The sequence below is a fragment of the Ahaetulla prasina genome, chromosome 1 (genome assembly GCF_028640845.1).
Source record: "Ahaetulla prasina isolate Xishuangbanna chromosome 1, ASM2864084v1, whole genome shotgun sequence".
Taxonomy (NCBI): domain Eukaryota; kingdom Metazoa; phylum Chordata; class Lepidosauria; order Squamata; family Colubridae; genus Ahaetulla; species Ahaetulla prasina.
Window position 1 is genome coordinate 8444799 of NC_080539.1, and position 20879 is coordinate 8465677.

The following is a 20879-nucleotide window of genomic DNA, read 5'->3' on the forward strand; positions in this document are numbered from 1 at the left end:
TGGATGATTGAGAAGCTCGATAGACAAAAACACTACATGTGTTGTATTTTTTTCTAAAGTTAGCCAAATGTTTCGAATTTAAAACTTTACTGAATTATTTTTCCCTCTCACTCAATTATGTTCATGTTAACTTAAATGTTTTGACATTTAATATTGTTGTTTTTATTTTGTAAGCGGCCCAGAGTCGGTTGATGGTGAGAAGTGTGGCATATAAATTTAATGAAAAAATAAATAAGAGGACAAAAAAAGAATAAAAAAAATAAGGCCCTCCACACATTCCATTGCAAAAGGGATGATGTTTTTACTATTCTACTTTTTTTAAAGCGAAAGCAAGCCAAAGCGCTTAGAAATAAATAAATAAACAAATTTCTCATCAAATATGAGTAAAATGTATCAGCCTAAAAATGTCCAAAGTAATACAAGTACACCATAAAAATGAAATAAGGTAATTTCTGGAAGAGAAGAATTCATCAGGTATTTTCTCCTAAAAGAAGGGGAAAAAATGAACAGGAGAATAGAGAGAACATATCTGTATTTACTTGATAATTTATAGAATTCCTGGCTGGCTGGGGAACTTCATGGGTCTTAAAATTGCCCAAGGTTAGGAAATTTTGATTTATAGATTCCAAGAGAACTCTTGTTATCTTCCTTACTTCAGAGGTGGGTTTCAGCAGGTTCTGACCAGTTCTGGAGAACTGGTAGCAGAAATTTAGAGTAGTTCAGAGAATCAGTAAATACCACCTCTGACTGGCCCCGCCCCCATCTATGCGCCGCCTCCTGAGTCCCAGCTGATCGGGAGGGAATGGGGATTTTGCAGTAACCTTCCCCTGGAGTGGGGAGGGAATGGGGATATTGCAGTAACCTTCCCCTGCCATGCCCACCAAGCCACGCCCACAGAACCGGTAGTAAAAAAATTTAAATCCCACCACTGCCTCCAATTTGATTTAACAGTTTCAAACATACCGCACGCAAAAAAAAGAGGAAAGGATATCGGTGTACCTGTTTGGTACGTCAATGTTTATGATGCAGGTTTCCAGAAGTTCTCCATAGAGATCTGTGCAGGATGCAAGGAGCCACCTCTGATCGTGGGACAGACAGTAACCCACAAAAAGCACGTTGTATTTTTGCCCAGCCTCGCCAAATGTTTCCCCCAGCTCAGTCTGTTTATCTTTGACAGGAGCCAGGATGAAAGGAGGAGCGTACAATTTAATACACTCGGGTCTCTGCAAAGCGCACACAGAGGGGGGGGGAAACAGAATATTGGAAATGTTAGCCATGTTTTCCAGTAATTAGTTGTGTTCTTTTTTTTTATAAAATAGACTTGTGTCTCTCCCACACCAATATTACCCACCTTCTGTTTTGATAAATGCATCATTCACATCTATTGCTAATTCCACACTCGCTTCTCAATTATGCACAAAACGCAGCTGAGTAGGCAGCTAATTCGTTAAACCTAGTACGGCCTAGCAATAAATAGACCGTAATTCCAATATTTTAATCATGTTGCCAAGATAGGAAGTTTGGTGCTGAAGAACATCATTGCCGTTGAGCAGAGATGTGGGAGAAGAAAAACTAGGTAGTCCTCGACTTGCAACCATTCATTTAGTGACTGTTCAAAGTTACAACAGCATTGAAAAAAGTGACTTATGACCATTTTTCACACTTACGGCCATATTAATCTTCTCATCGTTCCCATCACCCATCTCCTTCCACTTATGACTGTAGGACTGTAACTTTGTTGCTTGTATCCTTACGATTTATATTGATATTAATTGTTTCCTGATTGCTTATTTGTACCCTATGACTATCATTAAGTGTTGTATCATTGTTAAATTTGTACCCTATGACTATCATTAAGTGTTGTAAGTGTTGTACCTTGATGAAGGTATCTTTTCTTTTATGTACGCTGAGAGCATCTGCACCAAGACAAATTCCTTGTGTGTCCAATCACACTTGGCCAATAAAAAATTCTATTCTATTCTAGTCTATCAGCATCCCCATGGTCATGTGATCAAAATTCAGACAATTGACAACTGACTCATATTTATGACAGTTGAATTGTCCCGGAGTCATATGATCCCCTTTTGCGACCTTCTGAGAAGCAAAACCAATGGGAAAGCCGAATTCACTTAACACCCTAGTTAATTACTTAAGAACTGCAGTGATTCACTTAACAACAGTGGCAAGAAAGATCGCAAAATGGGGCAAAACTCACTTAAGTTATCTTTTCTTTTATGTACACTGACAGCATCTGCACCAAGACAAATTCCTTGTGTATCCAATCACATTTGGCCAATAAAGAATTTCTGTTCTGTTCTGTTCTGTTCTGTTCTGTTCTGTTCTGTTCTATTCTATTCTATTCTATTCTATTCTATTCTATTCTATTCTATTCTATTCTATTCTATTCTATTCACAACTATCTTGCCTAGCAATGGGAATTTTGGGCTCAATAGTGATCCTAAGTCAAGGACTACCTATAGTCCTTGATTTACGACCACAACTGCAATCACAACATCCATTGCTAAGCAATGCAGTGTCATGGCATAACGATGCCCAATTTTACGAACTTTTTTTGCCATGGTAGTTAAGCAAATCACACGGTCATTAAGTGAATCTGGATTCTCCCACTGGCTCTACTTAAGGCGGCTGAGAAGGTCACAAATGGCGATCGTGTGACTGCAGGGATGCTGCAACAGTCGTAAGTGCAAGGACCAGTCACAAGCTTTCAGTGGCATTGTAACTTGCGACAGCCACTAAACCAATGGTCCTAAGTCAAGGACTACCTCTACAGCAAATGATGGTGCCCAATTTAGAAGCATTCTAAAACTTTCCCAACTGAGAGCAAGGTACGCTCAGACCCTGGAACCACCTTTTTATTCAGCTAATGTTTCTCAAAACTCTACTAGAATTTCACCTTGTTCTCCCATTGGCAGTACTCACATCAGGACTTTTGAGTGCCATTTCCACCGCTAAGCCCGGGCCAAACCCCGTTAATGTTTTCACATTGGTTGACGTTGGGAGAGGTCTTCGGCACTGGGTAAAGGCGGAAAATGCCAGGGATTTTAAGTGCTGGGTGTAAATCTGTCTGTCTTCGTTCTTGACAGGTTGCAGCAGATACTGACAAGGAACAAGCTAAGCACCAGACAAAGAAAGAAAAAGAGAGAGAGAGAGAGAGAGAGAGAGAAAGAAATGTCTATTAATCTGGGCATACTATTTCTTTAGCACGCGGCATTATCATACATGGGTTTGCAATACATGTTTAACATTTCCCCTACATTAAAAAGCACAATAAAATATAAATGTTAAAAAGATCTATATTTAGATACTAAAGTCCAGGCCATCTAAACATTGAAGCTCAGCATCGTTTATATCAGGGGTTCCCAACTTCTGGTCCGTGATCTGGTCCCAGGGCCGTGGCACGTTAGCAACCAGACCACGCAAACAAGCAAAGCCCCATCTGGGGGATGCAGACAGCACACAAAACCGGCCCATGGAAAAAAACTCTTTCCACGGAACCAGTCCCTGGTGCCCAAAAGGTTAGGGGCCACTGGTTTATATGAATGAAATCAGATACTAGACCGGTATATGTCCTTGGCTTACAGCCAATCACAATGTAATCTACCCCTTAATGTGGGACTCTAAAGTCACACTTTAGGAGGGGAGGATGCTATGCCCCATTTACGCAGCGAGTCCCAGCAGATGCCACGCGAGGTAAGAATCCTATTCAGGATTTGAACTACCATGCCAACAATGGACAACCCTGTGCATTCTGTTGTGGCCTGTCGGCCGCCGGCCCCTCCAGCAGCCAAATCAGAGGAGGAGGAGGAGGAGACATGGGAGTCAGGGCCAGCATCACGGCAACCTGGGAGCTTCGAGGGTGAAGAGGGAATGGAGCTGTCAGAGAGAGAGGCAGAGGCAGAGCCTGGGCCGTCCATCAGCCCTCAGATGAAAAATCAACAATCCCCAGGTCTGGAGGTGGCTGATGAGGAAGAGGAGGAACAGTGCCTGATGTACAGATGTTGCAGAAGGCAGAGAAGAGGAGAGCAATGGAAATCTATGGGCCGGTCCTTGGGACGGAAGAGCCACCGTTACTAGCGAAGCCCCACTCTAGCTCTGGGGATAAAAGGCAGGGGAAGGAAATGAATAGATGTGGCAGACAACTATTCATCTCCTGGCCGGCTGGACTTGTTAGCCTGCGGTAAAAGAGAAACTGTTTGCCAGGGCTGCTGGCCCTCCTAATAAAGGAATATTTGAGTTAACTTTGTCATGTTCGGGAAACTAGGTCAGAACATACTAGGACACTGCTATGACTTCAGTGCTATTAAAAAAGAGAGAAAAAATGTAAAAATTCCCAAATTCAGGCATCCCATTAGAACTTGGTAAGTTTCTTTTTCTCCATTATTTTCTCCACTTGTATTTTATTGTGATTTTTAATGAGGATCTATATATTTAGACGTAGATTTATGGTTGTTATTTTAATATTCTAAGCTGCCTCGAGTCACCTTGTGGCGAGATGGGCAGCAAACAAATTTAATAACTAATTAACCAACTAACTAAAGACCATGCTTAAGACTAAAGGTAGGAGCTGCTTCTGTCGGCCAACTTTTTTTCCCCATCATGCAAAGAAATAAAAGTTGGCTACAAAACCTAATTGTTACACGTAAGGTGGCTTTTACACGCACCCCTCAATACTTTCTGCAACTTTAGAAGTCCAAATGATGAATAACAAAGCAGAGGACAGAGACTTTGGTAGGTTGTACTGACAAGAGCATCTGTGTGATTGAGACTGTTTCGTCTGTTGGTTTTCTGGAGATGAGCAACTGAAATGATGAAGAAGCTTGGGAAGGAAAAGGCCAGTGGAGAAGGCATATGGCGATACCCAAACCCTGCCCGCTTTGCTAGTAGTATGCCAATCAAAGCTGGCCCAGCCCTTGAAGTCAGTAACCAATATACCTCATTTCAATGCAAGGAAACGCCCTAGCATGGATGTAAGGAGCGTCATCTATACCAGGGATGCCCAACCCTCAGGCTGTGGATCACTGGTCCATGGCCCGCGCAAGCGAGCAAAACTTCATCTGCGCATGTGTGCGATCTAGGCACCACGCAAAACCATTCAGTGGCTTACCTGAACAGCCACGATGTTTCTAAGGTGAGGCGGAAGGTTTTGGATCATTTCTAGAAAGCAGCGGAGAAGACCAAGAGTCCAGACATTTGAGGAGCTGTTCTCTTCTTTCTTTTCATACGTGAAAGGATCCACAATGTAAACAACAATGGCAGGCGGGTAGGTGACCGCGTGGGAATCGCCATCGGTGGGAATTCCGACTCTGTCCCGTTCCATAGTGCTGGAAGGAGATTGCAAACAGAACTGCTGTGAGATGGAGACAGTTTCTCTCTTGTATGGAAATCAACTCTTGTGCAACGCTTGCCATTCTACAAGGCTGCTCCTCTCACATAAGAGATGGAGCTCCTAAACCTCCAATGATGAACAGGTAGTCCTTGACTTACAACCATTCATTTGGTGACTGTCACTGCTGCCCTGGAAAAAAAGTGATTTATGACTGTTTTCCACATGACCGTTGCATCATCCCCATGGTCACGTGATCAAAATTCACGACACATGGCAACTAGCATGTGGTTGTAGTGTCCTATGGCCATGTGATCCCCTTTTGTGACCTTCTGACAAGCGAAGTCGATGGGGAAGACAGATTCACTTTCCAACCGCGTGGCTAAGCTAACGACAGTGATTCAATACGTAACAACTGTGGCAAGAAAGGGCGTACAATGAGGCAAAACTCCACTTAGCAGCTGTCTCACCTAGCAATGGAAATTTTGGGCTCAATTATAGTCGTAAATCAAGGATTATCTGTGTGGTGGCGCAGTGGTTAGAATGCAGTACTGCAGGCTCCTTCTGCTGCCTGTCGGCTGCCTGCTGGGTGGGAATGGAGATTTTGCAATATCCTTCCCCCAGGAGTTTGCAGTATCCTTCCCCTGCCACACCTACCAAGCCATGTTCACCAAGCCACGCCCACAGAATGGGTAGTAAAAAATTTTGAATTTCACCACTAGGATGAAAGCAATCCTGACCCACCATTCCCACCTTCCTCACTTCATCTACCCCCACTGAGTGACTTAAATGAGACCCTCCTTTATCCTGACAAATTGGGGAGATAGTCCCGTTCTCTCAATTTACTGCTTGTCGAAACCTCACTGCCTTGGCACTTTTCAGTCCTGGTGAAGTACATGAGCAAAAGAGAAGAATGACACACAGACAAAAGAACACAGCCAACACGTGCTCTGGGGTTGTGTCTTCTCATTCTTCAGTTCCTAGGTTCCTAGGCAGTTTGAAGAAAGAGTTAAGATGCCATACAGGTGGTTCTCGATTTACAACATTTTGTTTATTGACTGGTTTGAAGTTACAACGGTCCGGAAAATGACAGTTTTTTTACACTTATGACCGTTGCAGTCAGGTGATCAAAATTCAAATGCTTGGCAACTGGTTCACATTTATGAAGGTTGCAGTGTCCCAGAGTCATGTGATCCCCTTTGGTGACCTTCTGACAAGCAAGGTCAATGGGGAAGCCAAGTTCACTTAACAACCATGTTACTAACTTCACAACTGCAGTGGTTCACTTAACAGCTGTGGCAAGAAAAGTCCTAAAATAGGGCAAACCTCACTTAATAAATTTCTCAGCAACGTACATTCTGGGCTCGGTTGTGGTTGTAAGTCAAGAACTATCCGTATTTAAGAACCCTGAACAAATCAGGAGATGAATAATCCAACCTAAGGAATCACTGAGGAGCAAGCATTAAAGATGCCCTCAGGAAATAAGGAACAGTAGTACGGTATTCACTTATTTTCACACTGTGTAGCCTTCTCACGCACATCGACTCTTCTGCACAGACAGCGTGATGCAGAATGGCAAGAGGAACACAGCTGCAGAAGTGTGAAGGCACAGGCAAGCTCATGTTTAAAACCTTCCACCACTGAGTCTATTTTAAAGAGAGGCAAGGCAATGTGAATCTGGGTCGAAGAGTCGGAAGCTACAACTAAACATTTAGGCTCAAAGTCCTAGTAGGTCATGAAGAGCCCTTGGCAAAGCTAAGCCAGTCACGACCCTGGGCTGTACAGTGATTATAAAACTGGGAATAGGGAGAAAATGTGTAAGAACCTTGGACCTCTTGGGGGAAAATTAGGATGTGTCTAAGTTTTAAAAATCAATATAAAGGTAAAGGTTCCCCTCACACATATGGGATGGTTGTTCCCGACTCTAGGGGGCAGTGCTCATCTCTGTTTCAAAGCCGAAGAGCCAGCGCTGACCGAAGTTGTCTCCGTGGTCACGTGGCCGGCATGATTAAACACCAACGGCACACGGAACACTGTTACCTTCCCACCAAAGGTGGTCCCTAATTTTTCTACTTGCATTTTTTATCTGCTTTCAAACTGTTAGGTTGGCAGAAGCTGGGACAAGTAATGGGAGCTCACCCCATTACCCGGCACTAGGGATTTGAACCACTGAACTGCTGACCTTTTGATCGACAAGCTCAGTGTCTTAGCCACTGAGCCACCGCGTCCCCTAAAAATCAATATAGGTAGTCTTTAACTCGCAACCATTGTCGGAGCCAGAATTTCTGTTGCTACGCCAAGCAGTGCCTCACTGCTCACTGCCAAGAATTCGAATCCTAACCGGCTCAAAGCTGACCCAGCCTTCTGTCCTTCCGAGGAGGGTAAAATGAGGACCCAGATTGTTGGGGGCCAGAGGCTGACTCTGTAAACTGCTCAGAGAGGGCTGTAAAGAACTATGAAGTGGTATAGAAGTGCTATTGCTATTGGGCCACTGTAACCATCATAAATACATGCCGGTTGCCAAGGTCCTGAATTTCTGACCCTGGGGATGGTTCAACAGTTGTTAAGTGCAAGGACCAATCATAAATCACTTTTTTCACTACTTTTGTAACAGGTCTATGACAATTCACCATGGTTAACTTGCCATAACCAACTCGCCACGGCCAACTCACCATGGGACAACTCATGGCCAACTTGCTGTGGGACAACTCGCCGCGGAACAAGAGTTACATTAATATCAAAGAAATGGTGGAATAGAATCGTTAAAGAAAGGATGAAAAAGGAGGGACAGAATGAAATGTGGAATGGCAAAAATTAAAAACAGTTTTTGTATTTATTTTAAATAATTATCGTATTTTTCAGAGTATGAGACGCACCTTAGTTTTTGGGGAGGAAAATAAGGAAAAAGCTGATGGGCAGGTGGATCGGCCTCCCGGAATACTCCCAGTCAGCTGTTCCCAGAGGTTAATTTTAGCAACAGGTTCCTTGGTTGTGAGCTCTGTGCCTTGCTTTTTCTTCCTTTTTTTTCCTGCCTCTGAAACTCTGTTTCAGAAAAAACTTTTTTCTGCCTCTGAAAGCCTCCAAAACAGAACTTCAGAAAAAAAAAGCCTCTGAAACTCTGTTTGGGAGCTTCTTTTCTGAAGCTCCATTTGGGGCTTTTTTTTTCTGAAGCTCCCTTCGGCGTATAAGACGCACCCAGATTTTCACCCTCTTTTTGCGGGGGGAAAAGGTGCGTCTTATACTCCAAAAACTACGGTAAATAGAATGGTTACATTGTCCCGCATCAAGTTGCTCCGTGGCAAGATGGCAACGGTGAGTTGTCACACAACGCGTTGGCTGTGACGGATTGTCCCATTCCATGTTGTACCTTCGAGCAGTGTTGTGCCTCGTCCTCCCTCCTCTCCTCAGCCGGGCCCCTCCCATCTCCACCCGGGCCTGTTATCAGACTCGGAGTCTGATAATGAAGATGAACGGCCTGTCATGCCTCCAGCCCCCGACCCTGGCCCCATGCCCGGACAGGATGTCAAGAGTGAACAGAGAAGCCCGATAAACTTCACTCCTACAGTGTGTGAGCAGGAAGCCAGCCACGTGCTGGAATTATTGACAGCAGATCCAGCTGAAGAGAATTCAAGTGGGAGGATCCCCGCTTCCGGAGATCTGAGAGGCGACGCCAGCAGAAGGAAGGGAGGGGCAGGCCTGGATAAATGCTGAGTCATGGAGCCACACCCCACAGCCTATATAAAGGACCTGCTTTTGGCATTCCAACCTTGAGTCAAGCAAAGTCTCATCTAGTTTGCTGATATCGGACTCTATCGCTGAAGTCACAACTTGGACTCCTGCCTGCCCTGAGAAACCTCGAAGGAATTTGACAAGCTGCAGAGGCTTCATTGCCATGTTTGATACGGACTTCCTTGACCCGGTCGTCGGAGGGGGAGGGGGACATGACAAGCGGCCACGAAACGAACGGATATTAAGTCGAGGATTACTTGCTCATCCGAGCCAGTCGGAATACCAAACGTTACCTTTCGGACACCTCCGGATGCGGCTGCGTCGGGGCAGGCAAGACTTCCCCAGTTATCCCTGCTGCTTGCTGCGGGTGCTGTATCCCTGCCTGCCCATTCTGGACGGCCGTGGTCTGCGTGGAAAGGGAGGCAGGGGCCGCATTGTTCATGCTGCCGAAAGGTGGAAACGAAGAGGGCTTGCTGGCCGGCATCGCGCTGCCCAGGCTGGAAGAAGAGGATGAAGCAGCGGTTGTGGTCAAGGTGGAGCTGGCAGTGGTGGTAGCGGAGGTGATGGCGCTGCTCGAATTCATCGGGACGGCAGCGTTACTGGCGGTGGAGGATGGAGTGCAGCTGCCTGCAACCTGAGGCTGGGTGGAAGCAGGATGGCTGGTGGGAGGAGCGAGGTTGGACTGGGAAAGCAAGGAATTGTCCAATGGCTGTGTAGCAAGATAAGGACCTTGAAACAGAAAAAGGCACATAGAAATCAATGTCTATGGAGATTCTCAATCACCCAGGTCATGGTTGTCCCAAAGGTGCCTTTTTTTTTTCTCCTTTCCAAAAGGCAACTGGGGTTTTTTTCTTGGTTTGTTTTTTTACCTTGAAAATGTTTCACTTCTAAAGAACATATTCCAAAAGGTCCGGTTGAATCAGCAAAAAAACAAAACAAAACCAAAAAAAAAAATCCTCCACTGTTTTCTAGTCCCAAAATGGCTTTTTTCCAAAAGGCAATTGGGAGTTTTTTCTGAATGAAGAGATGGAATTCTTCTGGGATGAGAAGAGAAGCATTTTTTTTTGGCCGGGGGGGGGGGAGGAAGGGGGAAGGAGGACTAAGAAAGTCCAGCTGGAAAAAGCACCTTTGGGACCTAGAAATTAGGAGGTTTCGTTTTGCCAATTCAACTCGCCCTCTTGGGGTATCATTGCTATTTATTTAAAACAGGGGCCTCCAAACCTCGGCAACTTTAAAACTTGTGGACTTCTGCTCCCAGAATTCCCCAGACAGTGCATGTGCTATCTGGGGAATTCTGGGAGCAGAAGTCCACAAGTCTTAAAAGTTGCTGAGGTTTGGAGACCCCTGATTTAAACGAAGCATCCATTCAGCAGAGGGTGCTCGAAAATTTTAGGTCGCATGAAAGATAAGCCAATCTCCAAAACAGATACATTTTCGTGAAGGACAGATTACCCTACCCCTGTGATGGCAAACTTATGGTACGCGTGCCAGAGGTGGCACACAGAGCCCTCTCTGTGGGCACGTGCGCCATCACCAGCTGCTCCTCTGGTTTCTGGTGTGCACATGCGCGTCGGCCAGTTGGTCTTTGCAAGCGCTGGAGCGCCTGAAAACGGCCTGAAAAATTATCAAAAAAACAGACTGTTTTCCGGGCCATTTTCAGAACACGCGTGTATATGTGCACCGGCCAGCTGGTCTTCGGGTTTCCGGCGTGTGCACATGCACACACGTGTTCCGGTTTGGGCACTTGGTGTTGAAAAGGTTCGCCATCACTGTCCTACCCCATCCATCTTTCCACCTTCAGTTGTGAGCTGGAAACCACCACCTACCTCCCAGCATTCCCCATGAGCTGCTACGACCCAAACACCTTGGTATACAGGCCCAACTGCTCTGCAAAGCTTTGCATTTTTGTGGCAAACATGCAGGATATTGGGCGGGAGTTGGGGGGACACAGACAAGGAGCTGGAAACCAAAAAGACTTCTCAAGTTTTTGGGCTGCAGCAAAATATCACCCTCGGAGCCTATGTACTGGACACAAGATGGCAATGCAGGGTTTTTTCCCCCCACGTCTCACTAGCAGCCTATCGCCGTTCTCAGTAACAGCTGTGATAAAAGCCACACGCAGGAGAGGTGCGTCAAATAACATGAATAAATTTGCCCAAGATATCGGAGTGATAGTCTGCACCGCCAAGGGCAGGGATGAGTTTGCACTTTCGACTGCCACTATCGTAAAATGTTCAACGCTGTTCCAAGTACTTGTATTTATTTTATTTATTTTTTGCAAACTTTACGGGGGGGGGGAATGGAGGCGTGGGTGAGTGGGATAGAAACCGTACCCAGATCGTATCTGCAGACTTGAGCGTAGAGTTTGAGTCTAGAAAACGATTCCTTGTTGGCGTGAGCCGTCTGCGAGAACCACTCGGCCACCGACTTCTCGGAGAGTTTGTTTGAAGCAGTGGATCCCACTCGCATGATCCCGTCCGGCAAGACTTTACAGATGGGCCGATGCAAGCCGAGTTTGCAGGACTGCAAAAAGAAGAGACGCCAGGAGGGAAGCACGGTGAATGCAAAGCTCTGGTGACGGATTCTTGCCAATGGACTCAAAAGCCCAACCTGCTGCACCAAGGTTATCCTAACCCAGCGTCGCATTGTATATCATGACTTTCCCCCCCTTTGCTAAAACTGGTGTGGGCGTGGCCAGCATGGGAGGCCTGCAGGCCACGAGTTTGACACCCGTGTCCTAACCCATCTTAAAGAGCATATGCTGGGGAATATAGAATGCAGGGAGTCCTCGACTTATGACCCTAATGGAGCCTGCCCATGCTGGTCGTTAAGTCACTACAGTTGTAAATTTTAGAATCTTTCTTGCAGTGGTCATTTGGCACAGTTGTTAAATTAATCTGTGGTTTTGAAATGAGCTGATGGCTCTTTATGGACTCAGTTCTGCCAAAAAAAAAACAACAACCCAGAAATGTGGGATGGGGGGGACGGGAACATGTGGTCATGTGATACAGGACACTGCAAACAGATCACAAATGTGGCCATGTTGGCTAGTACCCCAAGTTCAGTCATGTGCAGGAGGAAGGGGAGGGACACCGTCGGAACTTCAAATCTGGGTCGTAAGTAGCCATAACTTTGAATGGTTTCTAAGCCAGCTACAGATAGTCCTTGACTCACAACCGCAACTGAGCCCAAACTTTAGGTTGCTAAGTGAGAAATTTTGTTTCTAAGTGAGCTTTGCCCCCTTTTCTTGTCGCAGTTGTTAACTGAATCACGGCAGTTGTTAAATTAGTAACACGGTGGTTAAGTGAGCCTGGTTTCCCCATTGACTTTGCTTGTCAGAAGGTTGCAAAAAGTGAGCCTGGAATACTGCGACCGCCATAAAGGTGGGTCGGTTGCCAAGCGTCTGAATTTTGTTCACGTGACCCTGGTCATACGTGTGACAATGGTCATAAGTCACTTTTTTCAATGCCGTTGTAACTTTGAACAGTCACTAAATGAACTGTTGTAACTCGAGAGCACTACCTCACATCAGTGGTGAAATCCAAATTTTTTTACTACCGGTTCTGTGGGCGTGGCTTGGTGGGCGTGGCTTGGGTTGGCGGGCGTGGCAGGAGAAAGATACTGCAAAATCTCCATTCCCACCCCACTCCAGGGGAAAGATACTGCAAAATCTCCATTCTCACCCCACTCTGGGGCCAGCCAGAGATGGCATTTGCCGATTCTCCGAACTGCTCAAAATTTCCACTACCGGTTCTCCAGAACCTGTCAGAACCTGCTGGATTTTCCCCCTGCCTCAAATCCTAAATGTGAGTCAGTTGTCGAGCATCTGAATATAAATCACGTGACCATGGGAATGCTGCAATGGTCGCAAGTATGAAAAATGGTTGTAAGTCACTTTTTCAGGGCCGTCTGTTTTGTAATGTCAAATGATCACTAAACGAACCGTTGGAAGCCGAGGACTAACTGTACTGGTAATCAGAATCAAGTGCCCTTTTTACTAAATAAGCCTTCCCCAAATTTTTGGTCCTTTACTCTTCTCGTCAAACAATGCCAAAAGTTGGAACGCAGGTGGGCAAACAAGCAAGAGAGGTGAATTTAAAAGTACTTTAAAATGTACCCTGTAGTTTATTTTGGCAGCCGCTGAACGTCGTTCTTTGTTTACCTGGCTTTTGAGCAAACCTTTGCAACTGTAATAACGCATCACGTTCTCGGGTAGTAATTTAGGTGGAAAAATTACAGCCTTTGATGCAAAAGGTTTTTTCACTCACTCTCGAATTATATTTGATTACTTTTTCCATTCTGCTCTTCGTTGCCGTGCCTGGTAAATAAACATGAATCTGAGTAGACATAGCCCAGCTCCCTTGGACTGAATGTCCCTTTTGGGAGGGTATAATTTAGTCCTAGGGTATGTTAGAAAAAGTCACATAAAGCCATGTTTACGATATTGTCTCAAACGCTTCATACAGAAAGTCCTCAAGATACAACAGCACTGAAAAAAGTGACTTATGGCCATAATTGCTGCGTCCCCACGGTCACACATGATCAAAATTCAGACCCATGGCAACCGACCCCTATTTATGACGGTTGCAGTCTCCTGGGGTCATGTGATCCCCTTTTGAGACCTTCTGAGAAGCCCAGTCAATGGGGAAGCCAGATTCACTTAACAACCGTGTGACTAACAACAACTGTAGGGATTCACTTAACAACGATGGCAAGAAAGGTCGTAAAATGGGGCAAAGTTCACTTGACAAATGCCTCACGTAGCAAAAGAAATCTGGGGCTCAATTGTGGTCCTAAATCGAGGATTACCTGTACTATGTTGACACCTTTTTTTAAATATCATTTTATTGAAGAAAATGTTAGGAAAATATAATACTTTGAAAGAAACCAAGAAAGTAAGAAAGAATAATAAATATTTATTTTATTTATTATGCTCTTTTTGACAGCAGTTATAAATGCATTTATTTTTTTTACCATCTCTCTCTCTCTCTCTCTCTCTCTCTCAAGTTACATTATCATTTCCTTCTTTCCATGGGCTAAATTTTCTAATCTTCAAACCCATAAATCGCAAGTTCATTTTTCTCATATTTTCAGCAAAAAGTCCATAGGGGTTTCCAGTCACTGCAACTGTGATTGATATCTTTATTTTATTTTTATTTTATTAGATTTTTATACTGCCCTTCTCCCGAAGGACTCCCGATATCTTCCAAGATCAATGGAGTAATCATGAAATAAGCCATCTCAAAATATGCAAATTGAAGTCTATGCCAAGCTTGAGAGAACACTGGTCTACTCCACAAAAATTCAGACTGCAATAATGGTGCTTTTCAAATGTATTTGGCAGCCCTGAAGATCCAAAGTTAAAGAAGGCTTCCAGGGCTGACAGGCTGTATTGGGGTAACAATTTTCAGAATCACATGAACAAATTTTCTACAAATTTAGGGACTTGTCTGAAGCAGAGGTGAACTCCAGCAGGTTCTGACGGGTTCTGGAGAACCGGTAGCGGAAATTTTGACTAGTTCAGAGATCTGGCAAATGTCACCTCTGGCTGGCCCCATAGTTGGGTGGGAATGGGGATTTTGCAGTATCCTTCCCCTGCCATGCCCACCAAGTCACGCCCACAGAACCAGTAGTAAAAAAAAAATTGGATTTCACCACTGGTCTGAAGGTGTAATTGAATAAACTTGGGGAAAGAGAGGAGGAGATGCTACTGATCCAATTCTACAGAGGAATTATTGAGTCTGTCATTTGCACCTCTATAACTGTCTGGTTCGGTTCTGCAACCCGACAAGAAAAACACAGACTTCAGAGGATAATTAGAACTGCAGAAAAAATAATTGCTACCAACTTGCCTTCCATTGAGGACCTGTATACTGCACGAATCAAGAAGAGGGCCGTGAAAATATTTGCAGATCCCTCGCATCCTGGACATAAACTGTTTCAACTCCTACCCTCAAAACGACGCTATAGAGCACTGCACACCAGAACAACTAGACACAAGAACAGTTTTTTCCCGAAGGCCATCACTCTGCTAAACAAATAATTCCCTCAACACTGTCAGACTATTTACTGAATCTGCACTACTATTAATCGTTTCATAGTTCCCATCACCAATCTCTTTCCACTTATGACTGTATGACTATAACTTGTTGCTGGCAATCCTTATGATTTATATTGATATATTGATCATCAATTGTGTTGTAAATGTTGTACCTTGATGAACGTATCTTTTCTTTTATGTACACTGAGAGCATATGCACCAAGACAAATTCCTTGTGTGTCCAATCACACTTGGCCAATAAAATTCTATTCTATTCTATTCTATTCTACTTAGGAAACTGTCGGACAAGAGAGGTAGGAGCTTAATGGTCAGAGAAAGAAACTTAGGAAAGACATTTCCTAAACGTGGAAGCAGGAAGTTTGTGCCTTCAGACTTGGCAAGATTCTATTACGGGTAGTCCTCGACTTACACCCATTTCAGCAACTATTACAACAGCACTGAAAAACTAATTGTTGACTGGTTCTTGCACTTGTAACCAACAATTGCAACATCCCCATGAACAGGTGAATGCAGTTCATACTTGGCAACTGCATGTTTATTTACAATAGTTGTGATGTCACAAAGTCATGTGATTGCCATGTCTGAGCTTTCCATCACTTTAATGACCACATGATTCATTTAACAACTGCAGTGATTTGCTTGGCAATTGTGCCAAAAAAAAAAAAAAAAAAAAGGCTGTAAAATTGGTTGCAACTCACTTAACAGCCACTTTGCTTAGCAATGGAAATTCTGGTTTCAACTGTGGTTGTTAAGTCAATAGTTAAGGCTATCCGTAATGTAGGCTTACAATAAACTAGAATTAGTTGATTAGTTCATTTTGTCATGTTTCTGGTTTGGTTTACTCGGGAGGGTTGACAGAAAGGCATTACGATTAGAGAAAGTGATTGTCTTTAAGGAGTTGGCACCTTTACAGAATAAGATGTTGTATACTCTATATTTTGCCTCTTGTGGTACGAGTATGTAAAACTTTCAAATTTTGAATGCATGTAATACGGATAATTTACTTTGAAAGGCCTATTATTGTATCATGTACATAAAAGCGTATCTCATGACTTTTTTTTTTTGCAAGCTAAGTATTGTGAGCTAGAAACTTTTCCACTTTAATCACGGGCTGGATTCACACAATGTACTTGACTAGTTCATTTCAGGATCTGGGAGTTCCATGGGAGTTCCTATTATTATGCTTGCTTAAATAAGTTGGCTTGTTTTGTTGCACCACGATACTTATAAATTCAGTCTGTCTGTCCAGTTAATAATCCACCACGCGTGACAAAACCCAGGAAACAGGTTAATTCAATAACTGAATTAAGAAGCTGTGTGATTCCAACCGTCAAGAAGCTATTTAATGTGACAGTGTGTGTCGTGCACACCACTGTAAAACAAGGTCAAATAAAACTACTTTCCGCTCCCAACCTTAATAAACCTGGGAATAACGCTATAGCGTGCCAAATGTTTTGATATTATGACTTGCTAGTAAGCTGGAGGACGTGTTAACAGGGAGGGAGGTCCAAAACATTTTAAAATACGATTTACTATCACAATTGAACCGAAGATTTATGTCACTAAATGAGATGTTTGTTAAGTACATTTTGCCTCATTTTACGGAGCTTTCTTGCCACAGGGGCCGGTTTAGCTCTGCCTGGTAAGGCCTGTTATTAAGAACACAAAGCCTGCAATTACTGCAGGTTCGAGCCCGGCCCAAGGTTGACTCAGCCTTCCATCCTTTATAAGGTAGGTAAAATGAGGACCCAGATTGTTGGGGGGGCAATAAGTTGACTTTGTAAATATATACAAATAGAATGAGACTATTGCCCTATACATTGTAAGCCGCCCTGAGTCTTCGGAGAAGGGCGGGGTATAAATGTAAACAAAAACAAAAAAACAAAACAGTTGTTAAATAAATAACTGCAGTTGTTATTGTTAGGTGAATCTGGCTTCCCCCATTGACTTTGCTTATCGGAAGGTCGCAAAAGAGGATCACATGACCCCGGGACACTGCAACCATCCTAAATATGAACCAGTTGCCAAGTGTTTGAATTTTGATCACACAAGCATGGCGATGCTTCAATGGCTGTATAAGTGTGGAAAAACGGTCCTAAATCGCGTTTTTCTGTGCCGTTGTGACTTTGAATGGTCACGAAACTAACTCTGGTTAAGTCGAGGGCTACCTGTATATATTTTAGGACGTCTTGCAATCGTGGCCTTCTGGAAAACACAAAAGAGTTCAGCATCCCCAAATAGACAAGGTCCGTAGCCGTACCGCAGGAGGGCAGTACAAAATTTAACCACAGGATGGCACCTTCCTAAGATGCGGCTTTTATCTTCCTCGGCCATCCATTTTAGTTGCTTTGTTCAGATAGGGCCCTGCAGGACTTTTCGCTGACAGCTGGAATGCAGGGGTTGATGGATGTTCATTTAGGGGAGGGGGTGGGGGAGGGGCCCTGGAGCTCCCGTGCCCTTAAAATTTCCTCACCTCGTATATTGCAGTGAGGTCTCGAAAGAAGTTCTTCGCTCCGTTCAGCAGGGCTTCGTTCTCCGGACACACCACCACGTAGGCAATGTCCCTCTGAGATCCGTAGGGCTCCAGCATCAGCCTCTCCCAATATGGTAAGGCAAAAGGCGACAGCACCAAGAAGTCATAATCGTGCCCCAATAAGAAGGTTGGAATGGGCAGTGGTTCAGGAGACTCATCGGTTCCTGGGGGAAGGGGGGGGGGGGAAATAAAAATAAATAAATATATAGTTTTCTTCCTAGATGTCCTAATGGAGCGGGAATATAAAACTCGTCCATTACACCTTCAGAGGAGTTCTCAAGTCCAGTGATGGCGAATCTTTTTGGCCCTAAGTCACCAAACCGGAACGCGCATGCAAGTGTGTGCACGTGTGTGCGCCAGAAAGACAAAGACCAGCTAGTCGGTGCACATGCCTGTTTTGGGGGCCTTTTTTGGGCTATTTTTTGGGCGTTTTTTGCGCCATTTTCAGGCTATTTTCCAGTGCTCCAGCACCCGCAAAGACCAGCTGGCCGGCACGCACGTGCGCCGGAAACCAAAAGAGCAGATGGCGACAGCGCGCGTGCCCACAGAGAGGGCTCTGTGGTTCACCATCACTGTTCTAGAGACTTTGAGGGCTCCACACAGGATCTTAGCTGTTCCTAGCATTGGACTCCGGACCGAGAGCTCTAACATTGTTGATTGGGATCTGTTGTTGAAGATCCGCTCCCAGTTTAGAAATCATGCGAGCCCAGAGTGCTCCTACCATCACAATATATCTATAACAAAGCTCAGTCACCCAGATCAAAAGTCACAGAAGCATGCAGAAGTTTCAGTCAAATCCCTACAGTTACCAGCAGAAGCCTCCGCAGGAAACTGGCACGACACTACAACGACCCATATACAAAGATGTCACGCAAATGCCATGAGCCATCTGAGCCCCAGTCTCTGCAGCAAGTGGGCAGGTCGTGCCATTTGCCTGATGTTGCCTTAAACACACGCGCGCGCGCACACACACACACACACACACACACACACACACACACACACACACTCCTTTACCTCCTCTGTGGACATCCCTACTTACCTATTTCATCGCCAAAACTTAAATTTGCTAAAATGTTCCAACAAGGCAATCTAGATTTACTTTTAGGCACCATGGCTTGGATTTGGTAGTTATAGAAAGGAAGGGCGATCAGAATTGAAAACGCCCATCGTTTGCCTGACTCAAGGAGGCAATTATTTACTGGGCAAACTAGGGTTTGACCACAATCTATGAAATAATGCTGCATGGTTTGTTATATTGTATTCTGAGGTGGCAACACATCATTAGACCCGTGGCCAGTTCCTACAGTTCCTCTCACATTTATATGCCTCCAATTCTCACATTCCTGGATAGTTTTCATGTCCAATATCTTGCCACAATTCTGTAACTGCCATTTAAACTACCGTGTTTCCCCGAAAATAAGACCCTATCTTATATTTTTTTGGAACCCCTAAAGAAGCGTTTGGCCTTATTTTCGGGGAGGTCTTATTATTTTGGGGCACATGGAGCAAGACAGGGCTCCTCTTGCCGTCTTTCCTGATTTCCAGCTCTGTCTTCCTAACCCTAACCAGAGGAAATGTCGGAGACCAGCTGTGCATGCGGTTAAAAATTGGGGGGGGGGGTTATTTTAGCGCATGCGCTCAAAAGCCCGATTGGGCTTATTATCAGGGAATGTCTTATTTTCGAGGAAACAGGGGATTTCCAGGATTATTCTTCTCTATAAATAAAAGCTAAGAAAGTTTCAAACAAAGGACCTAGCACCCAGTTGATTAACGTAGGGGTCTCCAACTCTGGCGACTTTAAGACTTGTGGACTTCAACTCCTTGCTGGCAGGGGAATTCTGAGAGTTGAAGTCTTCCAGTCTTAAAGTCACCAAAGTCGGAGACTCCTGGGTTAAAGGATGGTCACGTTTCATAGTCAATGTTTACCGTAAGAGCCTCGTCCAGCCATTTTGTGAAACTGTTGCCACGTGAGGGGCCCTTGTACACCCCAAGATCGAACCGTTCGCTTTTTCTGAATGGCATCCTGAAGAACGGGTTGGAGCGAGAGCAGCATGCGAAGGACGTCCTGAGAACATTGCATGCTCACGTCTACAACTGGAAGGGACAAAAGTTCATTCAGATGAATTGGGAAGCGGAGAACTGGCCAGTGCTTTTAATTAATTGTCAACGGTTACATTTCTAAAGGCCAGGCCTTACAGCTCAAGATACACTGAATTAAGGAACAGGAAAGGGACACATTTTTCAGCTTTAGAAGTCAATTTCTACCAGGAAAGGAGGGAAGGAGGGAGGAAGGAAAGAAGAAAGGAAGGAAGGAAGGAAGGAAGGAAGGAAGGAAGGAAGGAAGGAAGGAAGGAAGGAAGGAAGGAAGGAAGGAAGGAAGGAAGGAAGTTCGTTAGAGCTCAACATCTCAGGGACAGTTGGTTTCACTATCAAATAATTTTTCTTGTCAGTAATGTTTTTTTCTGGAGGTTCCAGAGGAATTGGCCTTCCTGTAACATAAACCATGTAGAATTATAGGAAATGGATCTTGGCCTTTTTCTGTGTGTCCAGATACCCGTAGAGGGTTATTCTATCCGTCCTCAATCTATTTAAAGCTAACACACTCTGGTGACACCGAACGAGGACCTGCAAGTGATGACCTTCTTATAAATCTCTGTCAGTTTCCACAAGTTGGAACAGGGAGAAAAATATCTAAGCCAGAAAAACCCAAGACCGTCCCTCGATTAGTTACAGTGCAGGAACTACAGCCTTCAAAAACATCCCTGTGGAAATCTCCAGGCTCAAATCAGGGAGCCTGCTATCTCGTGACAGGAATTTCTTCCAATTTTTTTATTTTTAAATCACAACTTCCCCTTAGAGGGCAAGGATTGCTCTCTAACATAGCACATTTTGACTGTAAAGCTTATACCAATTTGGAGCAATAACGGCTAATGATTTAGTATGTTATTCAGACCCGTGCTCATCAGAATCTATACCAGGGTGGGCATCTGAAGCAACTTTATAGCCTGGAGACTTCAACTCCCAAAATTCATGAGCCAACTCTACTGGCTCAGGAATTCTGGGAGTTGAAGTCCACAGGTCATAAAGTTGTCACAACTGCTCACTCCTGATCTATGCAATCTATGCAGACTAAGGTCTGACTAGTTCCTTAAAGTTATACAGGTAGTCCACAACTGAGCCCAAAATGTCTGTTGCTTAGCAAGACACTT

The 20879-nt window shown here is 44.4% G+C and overlaps 1 protein-coding gene across 3 annotated transcripts in view; it reads right to left on the minus strand.

Annotated features, from left to right (window-relative positions):
* MED13 (mediator complex subunit 13) overlaps positions 1–20879 on the minus strand; it is a 167757-nt gene that overhangs the window by 19845 nt on the left and 127033 nt on the right. For 2 of the 3 annotated variants that reach the window (XM_058164115.1, XM_058164114.1), the window contains exons 17-23: positions 19597–19764; positions 17608–17831; positions 11407–11596; positions 9367–9802; positions 5126–5342; positions 2941–3132; positions 1000–1223 (exon numbers count right to left, since the gene is read on the minus strand). In XM_058164115.1, the coding sequence (XP_058020098.1) occupies positions 1000–1223; positions 2941–3132; positions 5126–5342; positions 9367–9802; positions 11407–11596; positions 17608–17831; positions 19597–19764 (1651 nt within the window). Of the gene's footprint in view, positions 1–999; positions 1224–2914; positions 3133–5125; positions 5343–9366; positions 9803–11406; positions 11597–17607; positions 17832–19596; positions 19765–20879 lie in introns of all 3 variants that reach the window. The other variant, XM_058164116.1, reaches the window with a different exon arrangement.